The 19,181-nt window shown below is 39.8% G+C and overlaps 6 protein-coding genes across 6 annotated transcripts in view; 4 read left to right on the forward strand and 2 right to left on the reverse strand.

Annotated features, from left to right (window-relative positions):
• Positions 1-19,181, forward strand: part of LOC103863213 — a 743,758-nt gene that overhangs the window by 529,208 nt on the left and 195,369 nt on the right. The window lies entirely within an intron of this gene.
• LOC117133731 lies at positions 2,704-4,379 on the reverse strand. The gene is made up of 2 exons (XM_033290637.1): positions 3,240-4,379; positions 2,704-2,952 (listed from the first exon to the last, which is right to left on the reverse strand). Exons 1-2 carry the CDS (start codon positions 4,315-4,317, stop codon positions 2,918-2,920), a joined length of 1,113 nt encoding a protein of 370 aa, XP_033146528.1. The 5' UTR covers positions 4,318-4,379; the 3' UTR covers positions 2,704-2,917.
• Positions 4,638-7,374, forward strand: LOC103863191 (ABC transporter G family member 17). The gene is made up of 2 exons (XM_009140951.3): positions 4,638-4,850; positions 5,182-7,374. The coding sequence occupies exon 2, from the start codon at positions 5,229-5,231 to the stop codon at positions 7,215-7,217; it is 1,989 nt and encodes a 662-aa protein (XP_009139199.2). The 5' UTR covers positions 4,638-4,850; positions 5,182-5,228; the 3' UTR covers positions 7,218-7,374.
• LOC103863192 (ABC transporter G family member 16) lies at positions 7,920-11,816 on the forward strand. Its single transcript, XM_009140952.3, has one exon. The coding sequence runs from the start codon at positions 9,397-9,399 to the stop codon at positions 11,551-11,553; it is 2,157 nt and encodes a 718-aa protein (XP_009139200.1). The 5' UTR covers positions 7,920-9,396; the 3' UTR covers positions 11,554-11,816.
• LOC103863193 (protein MAEA homolog) lies at positions 12,955-15,537 on the reverse strand. The gene is made up of 7 exons (XM_009140953.3): positions 15,178-15,537; positions 14,689-14,883; positions 14,460-14,582; positions 14,068-14,253; positions 13,764-13,897; positions 13,441-13,627; positions 12,955-13,293 (listed from the first exon to the last, which is right to left on the reverse strand). The coding sequence occupies exons 1-7, from the start codon at positions 15,493-15,495 to the stop codon at positions 13,192-13,194; spliced, it is 1,245 nt and encodes a 414-aa protein (XP_009139201.1). The 5' UTR covers positions 15,496-15,537; the 3' UTR covers positions 12,955-13,191.
• On the forward strand, positions 16,371-19,160 carry LOC103863194 (probable protein phosphatase 2C 48). The gene is made up of 3 exons (XM_009140955.3): positions 16,371-17,376; positions 17,555-18,623; positions 18,711-19,160. The coding sequence occupies exons 2-3, from the start codon at positions 17,694-17,696 to the stop codon at positions 18,927-18,929; spliced, it is 1,149 nt and encodes a 382-aa protein (XP_009139203.1). The 5' UTR covers positions 16,371-17,376; positions 17,555-17,693; the 3' UTR covers positions 18,930-19,160.

A 19,181-nucleotide genomic window follows, 5' to 3' on the forward strand; every position in this document is an offset into this window, starting at 1 on the left:
TTCGAACTGAACTCTCCCCAACGCCTTTGTTAACACGTCCGCTAGCTGTTCTGTTGTTCGTACATGCACTGTCTCCAACACTCTATCTTGAATAGCATCTCTCACTTGATGACAATCCGATTCAATATGTTTAGTCCTTTCATGGAACACTGGATTAGCCGCAATATAAATCGCAGACTTACTGTCACAAAACAATTTCGAAGGTCTCATCTGCGGAGCTCCCAAGTCCACCAACAACCTTCGTAGCCACTTGATCTCTCTAGTTGCCTGAGCCATGGATCTATATTCAGCTTCTGCTGAAGAATGTGAAACCACTCCCTGCTTCTTTGTCTTCCAAGAAACCGGTGAATCACCAACCAATGCCACATATGCACTTAAGGATCTCCTAGTGGTCGGACAAGCTGACCAATCTGCGTCACAGAACACTGACAAACTGAGGTCGAGTTTAGAACTCAGCATAATACCTTGTCCCGCTGTACCCTTGAGATAACGCACCACCCTTAGCGCCGCATCCCATTGCACCTGTCGCGGAGTTTTCATGAACTGTGATAGTATATGCACAGAATACGAAATATCCGGTCTTGTAATCGACAAGTAGACTAGCCGACCAACTAATCTTCTATACTTCTCAGCATCAATCATGAACGGACTTGTATCCAAAGCCAATTTGTGATGCTGCTCCATTGGTGTGGCTGCTGGCTTAGCCCCTAATAATCCAACATCTGAGATCAAGTCCAACGCATACTTCCTTTGCGTGAGCATGAAGCCTTCTTCACCACGCCCTACTTCTATTCCAAGAAAATATTTAAGCTTTCCCAGATCTTTCATGTGAAAGCATCGGCTCAAGTACTCTTTAAACTTAGACACAAAATCCAAGTCATTCCCACACACCAACAAGTCATCAACATAGATGAGTACCCTAAGCTCCATTCCTTTCTTCTTGTATACAAATAATGAATAGTCTGCATACGAATGCTTAAATCCAAACCGCTTTAAAGCATCTGTGAGTTTAGAGAACCAGCACCTCGGTGCTTGCCGCAGTCCATAAATAGCTTTGTGAAGTTTACAAACCTTGGTGGGATCATCTGTTTTAAATCCTTGTGGAAGCTTCATATAAACTTCCTCCGTTAAATCCCCATGCAAAAATGCATTGTGAACATCCATCTGATGAACAATCCAGCCCTTTCCTGCTACAACACGCAACAGACTTCTCACCGTTGTCATCTTAGCGACGGGTGCAAAAATCTCTTTAAAATCTCTTCCCTTCACTTGCCTATTCCCCAACGCAACCAATCTTGATTTAGGCCTCTCCACAGTACCGTCAGCCTTGTACTTGAACTTGTAAACCCACATATTGCCAATGGCTTTCTTTCCTGGCGGCAAGTCAACAATGCTGAAAGTCTTATTCAGCTCAAACGCACCAATCTCATCTTTCATTGAGTTTCTCCATATTTCTTGTTGAACCGCCTCCTTATAACTCCTTGGCTCTTCTCCACTTGTGATCGCAGCCAAGAATGTCTTATGCGCTGGAGAAAACCGTTCATCAGAAATATAATTCAGAAGAGGGTATGGTGTTTTACCTTGGACCGACGAGGACTCTGATTGTACATTGAGTGCAGCGTGATGGGGTTCTTCTTTAATGCATCTCGCATTGTAGTTCACGTAGTCCCGCACTGTTATCACTGCTGGAATCACTCCCACACTGCTAGGACCTTCTACACTCTCAACACTGCTCTGTTCAGCACTCTGCTTTTGAACCTCGACATCAGCCACATTTTCTTCCTGAACACTCTCTGTGACTGTTTTATCTTCTTGATCTGGTCCAGTTGTTGGTTCTGCTTCCACACTCTTGTCTACAGGAGTAATGGACTCACACGCTGCCTGAGAGTTACTCCCCCTGTCAACTACGACTGTTTCTATCGTCCAGTCATCGTCAGGTCCTCCTGTTAACTCAATTCGATGAACCGCATCTTCACTCATCTCACTGAAAGGAAACACGTCCTCAATAAAACTCACGTCGCGCGACACTACAAACTCATTCTTCTCAATGTCATATAGCCTCCAAGCTTTCTTCCCAAAAGGATAGCCCACAAAGACACACTTTCTGCTCCTTTCTCCAAATTTGTCTTTACTCCTATCTCGTCGATGAACATAGCACAACGACCCAAAGACTCTTAATGCATCATACACTGGCTTCTTGCCAAATAACACCTCATACGGTGATTTCCCTTTCAACACCGCAGATGGAGTCATGTTGATAACGTGTGTTGCTGTTGAAATTGCCTCTCCCCAAAACTTGACTGGCAATTTTGATTGAAACAGGAGCGACCTTGCAACGTTCAATATATGTCTATGCTTCCTCTCCACACGCCCATTTTGCTGTGGTGTAGCAACACAACTTGTTTGATGAACAATGCCATTGTCTCGAAAATACTCTTCTAAACACATAAACTCCATCCCATTATCACTTCTGACTATCTCAACTTCTTTACCAAATTGTTTCGCGGCATAAGCACAAAACCTCTGCATTACTCTCTTCACTTCTGATTTCGCAAGTAGTAAGTAAGTCCATACTGCTCTGGAAAAATCGTCCACCACAGTAAGAAAATACACAGCTCCACACAAAGAAGGTACACGGTAAGGTCCCCACACGTCAACATGTATAAGCTCAAAACACTTGCTTGTTTTATTAATACTATCATTGAAAACATCTCTGGTTTGCTTTGCTCTAAAACACACGTCACAAGGACTAGAGCTAGCTTTATTCAAAACACTAGACAAAGTAGATAAAGAAGATGAAATCGAGAAAGCTGGATGCCCAAGTCGCCTATGCCACAGAAGCTGATCACCACTTGCATCAACTCGTTTAGCCTCTGCAACTCTCACATCCCTGAAGAAATAAACCCCACCACGTTCCTCACCTGCTCCAATCAGAGTCTTCGAAGAACGGTCCTGCAATACACAAATAGTATCCGTAAATAAGGCAAAGCAGTTTGAATATTTCAACAGCTTGGATACCGAGATCAAGCTACAATCTAGCTTTGGCACAAACAACACATCCTTGAGTGAAATACGATCTGTTAGAATCATATCACCCATATGTACCGAAGTTGAGGTTCTTCCATCTGCAAACCCCACAACACACGGTAGAGTTTCTTTCACATTCACAAGAAGACTTAAATCTCCTGTCATGTGATGAGAAGCACCCGAATCTATAATCACATCTCCAATATTCTTACCAGACAACTTCTCTGATTGAGCACTTGATTTCCCATCATTTATAATCTGGGAAATTGCTCTCCATTGTTCAGGCGTGAGATCAGACGAACCTGCTCCTTGCGAGCTGGTTGCATGAGCAGCATGTGCTGTACCACGACCTCTTCCTGCGTTACCACCACGACCTCTACCTGAACCTCCTCTTCCACGCTTCTCATTCATCCATTCCGGATAGCCAATGATCTGCCAAAAATTACTCTTATCGTGCCCCGTCTTGCCACAGTTAGAACACAGACGATCCCTTGCTCTAGTTCCATATCCAACATTGGAGTTCTCCGTTTTCGAGCCAAAACCAGACGAAAAAGAATCTCGTGTTTCTTCCTGCGCTTCCTTGCGAGACACGAAACCAATAGCCTCTTGCTGCACAATCTCTCGAGACTTAGCTGAATTTAACCTAGCCTCCTCTCTTATGACTTTAGCATAAACTTTACCAAGATCTGGCAAGTCGTCAGCTTCAATGATTGCTGTCACGACATTACCAAACCGCACTTCATCCAAACCCATGATGAACTGATGAACTCTCTCATCTTCACGTTCCTTCTCATACACGGCAGCCGCTGAGCAACTGCACATCATGGCCAAACGACCATAGTAGTCAATCACAGGTTGACCGTTTTGCCTACACGAAGCCAGCTGCTCCATCAGTTGGTGAACTCGTACCTTGTTCCCCACTTCAAATCGTTTCTTCAAGTTTTCCCACAATTTGTGAGCCTCCGTGATGAATGTTACGGTAGATCGGACCATTGGTTCCATAGAAGATCTAATCCACCCAACTATCATCGAGTTAACACTAAGCCACAATTCCAAATCTGAATGACCTTCTGCCGGTTTAGATAGAGTCCCATCGATGAACCCTATTTTCTTCTTTGCTCGAAGAGCATTCTCCATCTCCATGGCCCATTCGTTGTAATTATCCCCCTTCAGCTGAACCGAGGTTATCAACGCACCAGGATTGTCTGATGAAAACAAAGAATACGGTGATATCACTTTCGCCGTACTCTGTTTCACCGCCACTTGCTTCGTTTCTTCGTTGTCACTCATGACTTCTTAGTTTGATTGATCAGAAAAAAAATTTATAATGATCTTTGCTCTGATACCATGTAAATCTAATAGAACTGCTTCACTTTATTCATTCACGTATAACAGTATATATACAACTTCTCATAACCAACTTTGGTTAGAGATAACTCCTATCTCTAAATACATCATTATCTCAATATTATACATGATTATCCACAACCTCCAATACAAAGCAATAAGAAAAACAGGAACTGTGTGTGTCTACACAACACACAAAATGCAAGTTACATTTTTGAGTGACTCCTTTTCAATACGTCACGAGACCTCTTACAGATTCTGCGGGTATATATAAAGTAATCTAATTCACATAGAATGTACAACTACACAACCAAGCTCCATATACTTCTCAACTTTCTTTCACAAGTTTTTTAATTCACCGTTGTCTCTCAAGCGCAACAGATTAGGATCTATACTTTATACAGACATCTGTGAACGAGTTTTCATCATTTCATTTTGTGCTTGCCACAACGACAATGGTCTTCTAACTTCATTAGGTAAATTTCTATATTTTTTTCTGTTTCATGTGTGTTTTTCAGTAATTATGAATTCTCTTAAAGTTAATTTGTGAAAAATAAGGTCTTGTAACAATAACTATAAATCAATTTAAACAGTTAGATGGAAAAAAGAACTTGACTATGAAATTTTATCAGTATCCACTATATGCCAGTTTTCAAATGGAAAATCTTAATCAGTATTCACTATATGCAGGATTAATCTTATTAAAATATGAAATACAACTAACACAACAGAAATGGAAAACAATATCCAACTATTAGTATATTACCTTTTTTAATTTGACTAAGAAGAGTGTGTATCATGTCTTAGCTGAGTACATACAAGAACACAGCGCCGTGTGTTGATCTTCTGGCGAAATGCTACAACAAGACGCCGTAATCAGTGTTCATTCACCTGGGACACGGCCCCTTCCCTTAGTCCTTGCGTTCAATGACCTCACCTATAAAGTCACACTTCCACGGCGTTTTGGTTTTCGTTTCCGACGTAGCCCAGCTCAAGTAAAGACTCTGCTCAACGGCATCACCGGAGAGACTAACGAAGGAGAGATCTTAGCCATTCTCGGAGCAAGCGGCTCTGGAAAATCAACCCTTATCGATGCATTGGCTGGACGGATCTCAGAAGGTAGCTTGAAAGGCAAGGTAACTCTAAATGGCGAAGCTTTGCAGTCACGTATGTTACAAGTTATATCTGCTTATGTTATGCAAGACGATCTCCTTTTCCCTATGCTCACTGTCCAAGAAACCCTAATGTTCGCTGCCGAGTTCCGCCTTCCAAGAAGCCTACCCAAATCTAAGAAGAGAGACAGAGTTGAAACCCTAATAGACCAGTTAGGGCTCAGAACTGTTAAAAACACTATGATCGGTGACGAAGGTCATCGTGGCGTCTCTGGTGGAGAGAGGAGGCGTGTATCGATAGGCACGGACATCATTCACGACCCCATCGTGTTGTTCCTCGACGAGCCAACCTCAGGACTAGACTCAACTTGTGCCTTCATGGTGGTGCAAGTCTTGAAAAAGATCGCGTGTAGTGGAAGCATCGTAGTTATGTCAATCCATCAACCTAGTTGTCGGATTATGGAGCTTCTTGATCGTCTCCTCGTCTTATCTTCTGGCCAGTGTGTGTTCAGTGACTCTCCTGCTACTCTCCCCTTGTTCTTCTCAGAGTTTGGTCGTCCCATACCGGATAAAGAGAATAATGCGGAGTTCACACTTGACCTAATCAAAGATCTTGAAGGAACCTCTGGAGGAACCAGCAGGTTAGTAGAATTCAACAGAAGTTGGCAACAAAAGAAGCTTAGAGTTAGCCAAGAACCTCACCACAACTCATCACCCTTGAGAGAAACCATCAATGCAAGCATTACTAGAGGCAAGCTTGTCACAACTTCATATAACTCAAAAGCTTCATACGTAAACCCATGGTGGGTCGAGACCCTTATCTTAGCTAAACGTTACATGATAAACTGGACCAGAACACCTGAGCTTATCGGTACACGGGTCTTCATTGTCATGATGACTGGTTTTCTCTTGGCTACGGTTTACTGGAGAGTAGATGACTCACCTAGAGGCGTCCAAGAGAGGCTAAGCTTCTTCTCATTCGCAATGGCTACAATGTTCTACAGTTGTGCAGATGGACTGCCTACTTTCATCCAAGAAAGATACATTTTCATGAGAGAAACTGCTCATAATGCGTACCGAAGATCATCATATGTTATATCTCACTCTCTAGTGACTCTGCCTCATCTCTTCGCACTCTCCGTTGGATTTGCAGCCACCACGTTCTGGTTCGTTGGCTTAAACGGCGGTTTAGCTGGTTTCATCTACTATCTTCTCATAATCTTTGCGTCTTTCTGGTCAGGATGTTCCTTTGTTACATTTGTCTCTGGTGTGATACCTAACGTGATGATGAGTTACATGGTCACGTTTGGATATCTTTCTTACTGTCTACTCTTCAGTGGATTCTACATTAACCGAGATAGGATCCATCTTTATTGGATATGGATTCATTACATTTCTCTACTAAAGTATCCTTATGAAGCTGTTCTGCACAACGAGTTTGATGATCCCTCCCGTTGTTTCGTGAGAGGAAACCAAGTTTTTGATAATACGTTCATGGAAGGAGTGCCTGAATCTATGAAGGAGAAGCTTCTGGAGACAATGGGAAGTTATTTAGGGATGGAGTTAACGGAGTCAACGTGTTTGAGGACGGGCTCTGAGTTGCTTAAGCAACACGGTATTGAGCAGTTGGATAAATGGGGTTGCTTGTGGGTTACGCTAGCTTGGGGATTCTTTTTTAGGATCTTATTTTATTTTTCGTTGTCATTTGGAAGCAAGAATAAGAGGGCGTGAACGTCATCTTTGGAAGCAAAAGTGTGAAATCAATGTATTTCTGAAGCATACGTTTTATTGTGGAAGCAAATCCCTTTTCTTGAATCTTGAAATATTAGTGATATATATAAATATATATTAGTGATATATATAAATATATATTAGTGATATATATTTATTGAATCTTGAAATATATTTATATTTATATATTTATATATCTTCTACCTTTCTGTATATATGTGTTAGGTATTGGCTATAAACTATAATATGGTAAATCTAGTAGCCTTGAAGTTTTCCATTCAAAATCAGTTCCTCCAAGAATGCTAACACACCTATATCTTCTTTTACATGGTTGGTGTGAATATAGTGTAGTTAACAAATTTTAAAATATATAGCCTACCGTGTCTATGCTATATTCCCTTTTCAAGAAACAAAAGCGAAAAAAAAAAAAATTAGTTGCTCGGAATAGAAATCAAATTAGCCAGCCAGTCTTGCACCCTTTGCTCGTGGCGGCAAGGAAAGCTATAATATAGTAGGTAGAAGTTAGTCACCTAAAACCCGTAAAGTCAACAAAAAATGTAACACAAATAAAATTTGCGATTGGAAATATAAGAAGCCAAGTCCGTCATTGATGCGTTCGTGTTACCACTACATTACTAGAGGTTGGATCAAGTAGTACTTAAGATGGAATATAATGAAATTTCCTTTTTAAAAAATATTCAAATTTTCTTCTTTCAAATGGTTTTGGATATAAAAAGGGGTAAAGTTGACACACAGTAAAATGTTTGTATTTTGAAATATTTAGCATGTGTACATAAAAAGAAACATAAACGTAAATTTAAAGAAAAAAATGAAGAAGTTTAAATGTATATTGAGAAATGTTTACTGAGAAATCCACTAAGATAACTTACATTAATGGAGCTCCTAAAACTTCTGTAGTTTGCTTGCCTCACCGAAGACATTACTTGTTTAATTTTGATTTTCTTAAATGCAATGACTTTCTGGTGGGAAAACTTTCATCTTATATATATATCATAGTAAAAACACGTATTAGGCTCACAAAGTTACAATTCAGTTTCATGTCATGCGAATTATATTATGGTGTTTTATCATTTCGTTGTATTAGGGAAATCGTGTTTGCGTTACATTACTTTATATTGCATGCGAGATGATAAATCAGGTGATGCTTTTGGGTTTTTGGAATAAAAATTAAAAATAAAATAAATCAGGTGATGCTTTAACCTCGAAAAAAAACTCTATACGATGCTATCACTATTTGTAACGAGGAAAAGAAAACATATTGAGTTTGGTAAATAAGGTTCCACCGTTACCAAACTAATCAATGAAACAGAAAGAATGTTGACATTTTGTGTATTCTTTTCCAAACTTTTCGAGGGAACACATGCCATTAAACAGTGAAACTTTCAGAATTAGCGCAAAATTAATGCCAAACTCGAATCAATCTTGGCAAAGAGTGTTACCCTAGCTAGCTAGCAACGCTGAGCCGATAAAGATAATTTTATTTCTAATAAACAAAAAAATAATTAAATGACTATATATGAAATATATACAATCTTCTCAACTTGAACAACAAAAAAAATAACCAGAATCAATTTTCTTTAGCAGTTCAAGACGTTTGTATCTTGCAGAGTACTAGTTGTTTTTTTAATATATTTTGGGGTCAAAGTGCATTATAAAAACTACTAATAAGCAGTATTTGACCATAAAATTAATGTGAAACACAAAGAAAGTTCTCATCTCAATCCTGTGCCTTGGTTAGATCAACACCCTTCACCTATAATTCTCCATTCGATAACACACACCTAATTGTCAAGTGTCCACCATATCTTATTACTAAGATATTTGGAATTACGAATTCTAGATTTATAGGTCATCCTCATCTCATTACACCTCTCCCACCTTAATAACTAAACTACATTAAATACAAATACATCCAAAACGCATTTCCATCCAAACGCCAAAAAAATACTATAGTCAACAACACAAGCGCATAGAGCCTTCGTGTTTACACACTTACACACGTTACTTCGTACGCCTTTTCTAAATGACTATAAAAGAGAGATAGAGATGCGGATATAAGCAAAAAACAGAAAAGTATAGAACCAATAGCAACACTCATGCAAAGATTGTGTTCAACGAGCTGCTAGATTTTGTAATCTCTTCTCACTTCTACTCCTTCATGTCTCGCACAGTATCAGAAGATCACTCTGTTGATAACGCGACGCCGTATCATTCCATGGAGATTGGTTCGTCGTTGACTTTAGGTCAACTTCTCAAGAACGTAAGCGACGTAAGAAAGGTAGACGCCGGCGACGAGACTCCTCTTCACAGCTCACAGGGAGATCAAGATTACGATGATCTCATGCGTCCTGTCCCCTTCGTTCTATCCTTCAACAACCTCACCTACAACGTCTCCGTTCGTCGGAAGTTTAATTTGATCCCACGGAGGAGCCTTTCTTCCTCCAAGACCAAGACCCTTCTTGACAACATCTCCGGCGAGACACGCGACGGAGAGATTCTCGCCGTTCTTGGAGCTAGCGGGTCGGGTAAATCCACTTTGATCGACGCATTAGCGAACCGGATCGCTAAAGGTAGCTTGAAGGGCAAGGTAACGCTTAACGGCGAGCCTCTCCAATCTCGAACCCTAAAAGTTATCTCAGCGTACGTAATGCAAGACGACCTTCTCTTCCCGATGCTCACCGTTGAAGAAACCCTAATGTTCGCCGCCGAGTTTCGCCTACCAAGAAGCTTACCTAAGTCCAAGAAGAAGCTCCGTGTCCAAACCCTAATCGAGCAGTTAGGGATCAAGAACGCGGCGAACACCATCATCGGAGACGAAGGTCACCGTGGAATCTCCGGCGGAGAGAGGCGGCGAGTTTCGATCGGGATCGACATCATCCACGACCCGATTGTTCTCTTCCTCGACGAGCCGACTTCGGGGCTGGACTCCACAAGCGCCTTCATGGTGGTTAACGTGTTGAAGAAGATAGCGGAGAGTGGCAGTATCGTAATAATGTCGATACATCAGCCTAGTCATCGAGTTCTCGGTTTGCTTAACCGTCTTATCTTCTTGTCACGTGGCAAAACCGTTTTCAGCGGTTCGCCCGCGAGTTTACCGGGATTTTTCGCCCGGTTCGGGAGTCCCGTACCGGAGAACGAGAATCAAACCGAGTTCGCGTTAGATCTCATCAGAGAGCTCGAAGGATCAGCCGGAGGAACGCGAGGACTAGTCGAGTTCAACAAGAGATGGCAAGAGATGAAGAATCGATCTCCGCCGGCGTCTCCGAATCCAAATCTCACTCTCAAAGAAGCGATCTCCGCCAGTATAAGCAGAGGGAAGCTAGTCTCCGGCGGCGGCGGAGGCGGTGGATCCTCCGTCGTAAGCCACGGCGGATTCGCGAATCCGTTCTGGATCGAGATCAAAACTCTCACCGAACGCTCGATCCTCAACTCCCGGCGTCAACCGGAGCTTTTCGGGACCCGATTAGCCGCCGTACTCGTCACCGGATTCATCCTCGCCACCGTGTTCTGGCGGTTAGACAACTCTCCGAAAGGCGTTCAAGAGCGGCTAGGTTTCTTCGCGTTCGCGATGTCGACGATGTTCTACACTTGCGCCGATGCTCTCCCCGTCTTCCTCCAGGAGCGTTACATCTTCATGAGAGAAACCGCTTACAACGCTTACCGGCGATCCTCCTACGTCCTCTCTCACGCCGTCGTCTCTTTACCTTCGCTCGTCTTCCTCTCGCTAGCCTTCGCATCGACGACGTTTTGGGCTGTTGGTCTCGAAGGAGGCCCAATGGGCTTTCTATTCTATTGCCTGATCATCTTCGCCTCTTTCTGGTCCGGAAGCTCCTTCGTGACTTTCTTATCCGGCGTCGTTCCGCATGTTATGTTGGGTTACACGATCGTTGTAGCTATCTTAGCTTACTTCTTGCTGTTCAGCGGCTTCTTCATCAACAGAGATCGTATCCCTCAGTACTGGTTATGGTTTCACTACCTTTCTCTGGTTAAGTACCCGTACGAGGCGGTTCTTCAGAACGAGTTCTCGGATCCTATGGAGTGTTTTGTGAGAGGTGTTCAGATGTTCGATAACACGCCTCTGGGACAGTTGAGTTATGGGATGAAACTGAGGCTTTTGGATTCTGTGAGCAGATCTATTGGGATGAGGATAACGAGTTCGACGTGTCTTACGACGGGTGCTGATATTCTGAGGCAGCAAGGAGTTACGGAGCTTAGCAAATGGAGTTGCTTGCTTGTCACGGTAGGGTTTGGGTTCTTTTTTAGGGCTTTGTTTTACTTGTGTTTGTTGTTTGGGAGCAAGAACAAGAGGAGGTGAGAATGAGATGGCTGGTGGTGATACTTTGAACCCAAAACATTTCTTGTATTTTTTTAGTTTTTGTTAGTGTGATTTGTTGATTGATCGTGTCTTTGAATTGTATTCTTTTTAACATGTTGTTTACTTCTGAAATCATAATAAATATCGTTTTTTAAGATTTTCAGAAATCACCTATTGATTTCTCTTCGGACTGTTCGTTTTAACAGTTCGAACACGAAAGTTTTGTTCGTTTACATTTGAAATTACAAGTCATTTTTAAAATAGTCAGGGATGGAGATAGTTTTCTCAAAATAGTATAATGTCTATTATATCTTTGATATAGTTCACAAATTATAAACTTAAACATAATATCATTTTGTCACTCACGGAAAATGACAAGACCACAAAAACACATATTTCAAAAAACCTTACAAAAAAAATTTCTCGTTAAAATCGAAAATTCAATTTCTAGCCAAAATCGTAAATATGTATTTTTCTGCTAAAACTGTAAATTATATTTCCCGTCAAAATTATAGTTTAAAATAATTATATTTTAGATAATTAATAAAAAATAATGTAGTGAAATAAAAATAAATATAATTAAATAAAATAAAGGTATATTAGTAATTTGTTTACTAAATTCATCTAGAAGTAAATGGAGATAAAAAAAATGAACATAAATCTATTTAGATGATTTATCTAGACAATCCATCTGGATAGACAAATGAATAGTCCCAATAATATATGGATAGATCATTTGGATGAATCATGTCTGGATGAAGTTGCCAGATGATGAAATGAAAAGCCTCTATTCCTTTGAAAACTCATTTAACAGTCAAATAGACGCATTGAGATTGTGGAAGCAGATGATATTGGGAATCAAACTACCTCGGCTTCCCTTTAAAGACTGGGAGCAGAGAGTTGGAGGCACATAAGATCATCTTGTCCAATATCAAAAGATAAATTGAGGATCATAGTGTTTTGCGTCAAGGTACTATATAAAGTTGAATCTGCTAATCACCACAATGAACTGAATGTAGGGGTTGATAAAGGTTAATTGGGTGCTTTTACAGGAACTGGGAAGCATCCAATTTCCGTTTTTGTATAACCAATATTTACAGTTTAAAGGCAGAAGACAAAAGATCTATTTGGTTAGCTTTCTTGTTGTAGGATCTGCAGCTGAATGGCTTAATCATTATTGCACGAACTTGTTTTTCACCACCTTAAATTAGCCTCAAGTGACTATCGAACTGATTTTGCAATTTCAATTTCTTGAGATACTAGTGTGAAAAGGAAAGGATGAATATGTTGGATCTGGATGGTAACCACATGGTTGAAGCCGAACAGAGAACTGTGATTAGATTGGTTGATTAGTACAGAATCTACTACGGTGGTGTACTGGATGACAAGATGAAAGTAGAATAGCAGAAGAAAAATATCCATGCTGGGCTAGAAAACTGTTATAAGATTGAAATAAGGAAATGACTTGATATACAAAAGAAAGAACTGTCTACGAAAAGATGCAAAGTTTATTTGTAAAATGCATATTCACAGAGACTATCAATGAAGAAAGGAAGTTGGGTCTGAATGCACTGACCTCACCTTGGTTGTGTCATCAAGTTATAATGCAACCAAAGTGAGGACTATGAGCAACAGAGTTCATGATATATATGCCTTGACTAAGTCCGTATGGTTGCAGACAAACCCTGTCCTTGGACATTTTATTTCACCTTTGTTCTTGTCCGCCATTTCCTTGAGAGCCTGCAAATATATTACCCACCAATGCGAAGGAAAAATAAGAAACTTTGAACTATAATGATAGACTAAAGTCATTGATCTAGATCAGTGATAACAGACGCCAAAACGAGAGAAAGAACAAGATCAGTAGTAATCAGAATAGCATCAAACCTTGGTGCTGTAGACGTAGCCATTGGGCAGCACCTGTGGTGGGTTCTCTGTATCCATTAGCTCCTTAGAAATATAGCAAACAAGCTTTGAATGCTCCTGCTTGGAGTACGGTAAAGGCAACGCCAGCTTCCGGAAGCTCTCTTGTGAGAGCGGGTCCTCCTTGGTACAACCTTCTTCAAAACTATATCTGGGCCATGTCAAGGTAAACAAACTCAAACCACAATTAGAATCCCATTATGGTGTCACTATAAACATTTCACTTTCTTCCCCTTTCATTTCAGATCCATAAAATAGACAGTAAAACCATAGAGTTAGATGGATACGGAGTTTTCAGTGCAGTCAAGCCTGCTTGTAAGTAGATGTTCAATAAGGGCTCCATTGTCATGCCATATAACTTGCAAAATTCTTGTTTAAACTGATGCACTAAAACATCCCACTGCTGTGGTTCAAACAAAGCCTGAAAATAGCAATATCTCAGTTGATTAGCCTAGGCAATGCATTCAACACAAGAGGTTGAAGTAACACCACTTATTCAGCCATTAACAAATACCAAAAATATACTGAAGGATAACATAGTATAGCTTTTGAAACACAGTTAATATATCATCAAAGGAAGGAAAGCATCACCTTATATTTTGGGCATTCTGTAGTACTTTTGAAAGCCAAAGTGGCCAGAACGTGCTGCAATTCGTTCATATGGGTTGCTCCCCATGGTGTCAGATGCTTTCGAGCATAAAGAATTGCTTGTTTGTAGCTGTCAGCTCGTACCAACTCAATGAATTCTTGCAGCCTTAGTTGGAACTCAAGTTTGCTCTGTCATGAAAAGAACCCAAATATAACAAGCAGTGATGACAGCTTCTCTTTTTTCATGATACGAGGAGAAGAGTAGAGAGAACTCTTCTGAAAGTTCCACTAAGCGAGTATATGCCTTATAACCAGAATTCAAATTGCCATACTAGCAAACATGTGGCTTTGCAAGTCATAACCATGAAAGTAAACGTAGAAAGAGAAACACATACCTTTGACTTCTTCAAGCGTGTTTTATTATCAGCACACCATGCCAATGCAGAAGCTACCTCCCTACGTTTTAGGGCGTCAATCACCTTCTTAGCTTCTCGAAATATGTCAATGTCGACAAGGTCCTGAAAACATGAGACGTTTCTTATTGGCATGTCATAGAGATATATAGCATGACCATGCTCCAAGGAACTACAGTTAATTAGATAATCAGTGTCACAAGAGAGAGACCGAAATGTTGCTGCTTTCTGAAAGCTTAGAAGCAGTCTCGAAATACGACATCCGCAGCATGTAGTCGACAAGAATCCGTTTCAGTTTTGTATTGTTCCACTCGGTAATATTCTCCACATCTGCTGAATCCAAATGATCGATGCGAGCACGGCATCTCTGAGCCTGCAAATTCTCCACATTGCTACCTTCTTCCAACTGAATGACAATACGAATAAGCATGTTATCTTCTTGGTATATCAAAATTGCCAAAGAGAATGACAACTGAATGACAAATCGATTTCTGTCAAAGAGAATGTTATCTTCTTGGTATATCAAAATCAACGAAAGCATTATCCAAGAACAAACGAGATCCAATGTTATTTAGTACACTACACTGCAATGCCCTAGATCTGAAAACATATCCACTCAACACTCAGCAAGATCGACAAGATCAACATCCAACATCAAACAATACGTATTGATCAACGAGAAGTGAAGAAAAGAATCAACCTTTCGTTTGAGGCCTTGCAACCTAGAAACAAGGCTGGTGAGACGCGAAACGGCGACGTCTTTGGACCAATCGTTATCAGCCAAATCCCCGACGCTGGAGACAACGGAGGAGACCTCTTTCTCCAAAGAGCGGTGATTGGCGCGGATCGTCTTCTTGTAATGCTCGAACGGCACGCGGAGGAGCTGGTGCTCAAGCTTGATCGATTCCGTCAATTGACTCGACCTCGACGACGGGACGGGCCGTGACGGGGCCATCGCGGGGGCGGGTTCGGCCATCACGGTGTCGGTGTTTCCGTTGGTTACGGGATCGATTTCCATGGCGAGGAGTTTGCCTTTGTGGGGGTGAAACTGATTGAGGGAGAGAATAAATTTATAATACTACTCGCTGATAACTAAACGACTTCGTTGCGCTCTGCTGACATTAAACCGTCCGGTTTGATCGAGTCCGAACCGAAAGAAAGTTGGTTTTCACATTTGCGAGTGTGGATTGCGAATATATTTTTCATTGTATATTTGTTTTTTTTTTGTGAACTAAATTTTATTGATTATAAATTGAATATTTTCATTATATATTTGTTTAAGCATGTCCTGTTATTAGTTTAGTACGATCAAATTACATTTAGGAAAACCTATAGGCAATGACAACTGTTTTGCTGACAAAAACAGTAATGCCGTAATAAACGCGATTCCGCAACTATCTTACCAATCAACAAAATATTGCAGAATGAAAAAAAATGCAAAAACGCAAAAACTATTTTATATAGTATTCAATTTGTTATAATAAAAAATCAAGTATTCATAACTAAACTAGTTATTACAAAATGTGAAAATAATTAAAAAAATTTAAATTTTTTTTGTTCTTGTTATAAATATCTAGCTTATCTTTCAATACCTTTTAATAATAGATTGACATTTAATAATATACAAATTAAATTATAATTTTAACATAACTATTTATCATTAAAAAATATTGCTATGTATTCTAAATTTTAAGATAGTATTAGCATATAATTTAATAATATGAAAGTGTTGATTTTGTAAAATTTCCGTCATAATCTACTAAAACTCAATTTTCCACTTAATGAAATCTCTCTTGATATTTTTGTCGGTAAAAACGCAAACCAAGTAAACATAAAATAGTTTGATCAGTTTAATATGTATTCCACCATTCCGTAAATTTTAAATTTTTCTGCGGCTTAATTAATTTTTCCACAACTTAACTATTTTTCCGCGATTAAGCGATGGTTACCAATCAGAGCCTGTGTTTGTAAAGCTCTATTTAATTCTTGAGTGATGCAGAGATAATAATTCACTTACAGATTATTTTGGGAATAATTGGTTAGACCGCAACTGTAGAAAATTTAATTTAGAATTTAGTTTGTAGGATTTTTTATTTAGCGTTAAAGGATGTAGTTTTAAAATTTTTTACAGCTAAAAAGATGAGATTTTAGAAAATAAATTTTTTACAGTCATTTTTTTTTGTTTTTTTTGCTGTAACTTTATTTTTTTTTTGTAGCTTTAAAAACTAATATAACGCATGATTGATAATTTTTAATACTGTAGATGAAAATTGAAGCTAAAGTCACCTTTTACCGTTCAACTAATCACCCCTTTATCTTTTTTCTTTTTGGGATTTGCTTGTTTTAAAGTTTCCTTTTTAGTTTCTGATTTGTACTTAAAAATGGGGCTTGTAAATTAGGGGCGAAGTTAATTAAAGAGGAAAGTTTGTCAAATCTATCCAATAACAATACATTTCCGTTTTCAACAATACATACATTGAAAACCTTTTTTATGTCAAATTGGGAGTAGTGACCAGATTCCAGAGTATATATTATCAAAACTCAAAAGTAAAGTAGTGGTATTAAATGTTGTTACTATTACAAGAATAAAAGGTCAAACCGTTAAAACAAACAAAAATAAATATACAAAGAGAAACCATAAACTCCGACGGCCGCAAGTATCGCAACTTTCTCTCTCTAAAAAACCCAAATCCAACGTCTCCGTTTCTCTCTCTCTTCAAACGCGTCTTCTTCTTCATCGTCTCTCTCTCTCTCTCTCTATATTAATCCTTTTCTCCTCCTCTCTTCACCTTCATTGATCTGAAATCGAATGATGGATTCTCATTCTAAACCAAGTTTGTAAAAGATTCAAAGAAAAAAGGAACCTCCTTTCTCATCCATCCCTCGATTTTTTCATCAGGTAAAATCGAAAGCTTCCGTCTTTTAAATCTTTACCTATTGTACTCCTTGATCAGATTCATGGGTCATCGTTAAAATCTCCAGATTCATATGTTGTAAAGTCCAAAACTTTATTATTACCATTCTCCCTTTTGTCTGAATCCTTACATTAATAATGTTTTTTTTTTGTGTAATTGCAGATTAATGTTGTTGACATCTGCATCCTGCGTCTGTGGAGTTGGAATCGACAAGAAGATTGCGTCTGATAATATAGTCATAAGCACCGATTTAATGAACGATTTGGTAGCTGGTTCTTTTGGTTAGAGAGGCATGTGAGTTATGGTATCTACAACATTCAGGAGAATTGTGACGCCTTGTTGGAGACCTTTCGGTGTTGGAGAAGGTTCTGTTCCGGATGATGATGGTAACGGCCGTCTTGATGGTCTCTTGTGGTATAAAGACTCCGGTAACCACCTCACCGGAGAGTTTTCAATGGCGGTGGTTCAAGCGAACGCCCTTCTCGAGGACCATAGCCAGTTAGAGTCCGGTCCTGTTAGTTTTGATGAGTCTGGTCCCGAAGCGACTTTTGTTGGTGTTTATGATGGTCACGGAGGTCCTGAGGCGGCTCGGTTTGTGAACGAGAGGTTGTTTTACAACATGAGACGGTGCGCTTCTGAGCAGCGTGGGGTCTCTCCCGATGTGATCACCAGAGCGTTTGTGGCGACGGAAGAGGAGTTTCTTGGTTTGGTTCAGGAGCAGTGGAGGACCAGACCGCAGCTTGCTTCCGTGGGAGCTTGTTGCTTGGTGGGTGTTGTTTGTAATGGATTGCTGTATGTCGCAAACGCGGGAGACTCTCGTGTTGTCTTGGGGAGGCTTCAGAGTCCGTTTAAAGAGATGAAGGCTGTTCAGCTATCCTCAGAGCATAACGCTAGTGTTGAGTCTGTGAGAGATGAGCTGCGTTTGTTGCATCCTAATGACCCGAACATTGTGGTATTGAAACACAAAGTGTGGCGTGTGAAAGGGATCATACAGGTTTCGAGATCCATAGGCGACGCGTACTTGAAGAGAGCAGAGTTTAACCAAGAACCGTTGTTGCCTAAGTTCAGAGTTGCGGAACGTTTTGAGAAGCCTATAATGAGAGCTGAGCCGACGATAACAGTTCATAAGATTCACCCTGAAGATCAGTTTCTTATATTTGCTTCAGATGGTTTGTGGGAGCATCTAAGTAACCAAGAAGCTGTTGATATCGTTAACTCTTGTCCACGCAATGTAAGAATCTTTTTTTTTTCCCTCACGTCATCAAGATTTTTGCTCGTTTGATGTTTTTTGAGTTAATCTTTGTGGTGTCTCTTTTAGGGTGTGGCAAGGAGGTTAGTGAAAGCTGCATTGCAAGTAGCAGCAAAGAAGAGAGAGATGAGGTATTCGGATTTGGAGAAGATAGAACCTGGCATTAGGAGACACTTTCATGATGATATCACTGTGATTGTTGTTTTTCTTCACTCTGCAAATTTGGGGATTCGAACTCCGGTCTCGGTCAGAGGAGGTGGTGAACTCTCAGGCAATGCCATTTTCTAGTCTTTTTTTTGTTACTCAATAATAGACAAAAATATAATTTTCCCCCTTTTTCAAATCAGAAATTTGATTTTGTTTGCTTCTTTCTTTACAATATGTTTTTTTAGTGATCTTTTGGTTTGGCAGATACTTTGTTTAAATTATTTTCTGAACTCAAATTGTAAATTTTATTTCTTTTTTACCAAAACATTATGGTAACTATGTTCAGTTATACTAAAAGTGAGAACAAAATCACAATCAGTGTTTTAAAAGTCT

The sequence above is a fragment of the Brassica rapa genome, chromosome A04 (assembly GCF_000309985.2).
Source record: "Brassica rapa cultivar Chiifu-401-42 chromosome A04, CAAS_Brap_v3.01, whole genome shotgun sequence".
In the NCBI taxonomy this organism is placed as follows: Eukaryota; Viridiplantae; Streptophyta; class Magnoliopsida; order Brassicales; family Brassicaceae; genus Brassica; species Brassica rapa.

Bases quoted from the DNA above. Each gene is read 5' to 3' on its own strand.
- LOC103863194 (XM_009140955.3), top strand. From the start codon at position 17,694: ATGGTATCTACAACATTCAGGAGAATTGTGACGCCTTGTTGGAGACCT. The intron at 18,624-18,710 runs GTAAGAATCTTT...TGTCTCTTTTAG, and splicing joins TTAACTCTTGTCCACGCAAT to GGTGTGGCAAGGAGGTTAGT.
- LOC103863192 (XM_009140952.3), top strand. From the start codon at position 9,397: ATGTCTCGCACAGTATCAGAAGATCACTCTGTTGATAACGCGACGCCG.
- LOC103863193 (XM_009140953.3), bottom strand. From the start codon at position 15,495: ATGGAAATCGATCCCGTAACCAACGGAAACACCGACACCGTGATGGCC. The intron at 14,254-14,459 runs GTATGTGTTTCT...TTTTCATGACAG, and splicing joins CACGCTTGAAGAAGTCAAAG to AGCAAACTTGAGTTCCAACT. The intron at 13,898-14,067 runs GTGATGCTTTCC...TGCTATTTTCAG, and splicing joins CAGAATGCCCAAAATATAAG to GCTTTGTTTGAACCACAGCA.
- LOC117133731 (XM_033290637.1), bottom strand. From the start codon at position 4,317: ATGAGTGACAACGAAGAAACGAAGCAAGTGGCGGTGAAACAGAGTACG. The intron at 2,953-3,239 runs GTAAGAATATTG...TGTGTATTGCAG, and splicing joins TCAATCAGAGAAGTTGTCTG to GACCGTTCTTCGAAGACTCT.
- LOC103863191 (XM_009140951.3), top strand. From the start codon at position 5,229: ATGCTACAACAAGACGCCGTAATCAGTGTTCATTCACCTGGGACACGG.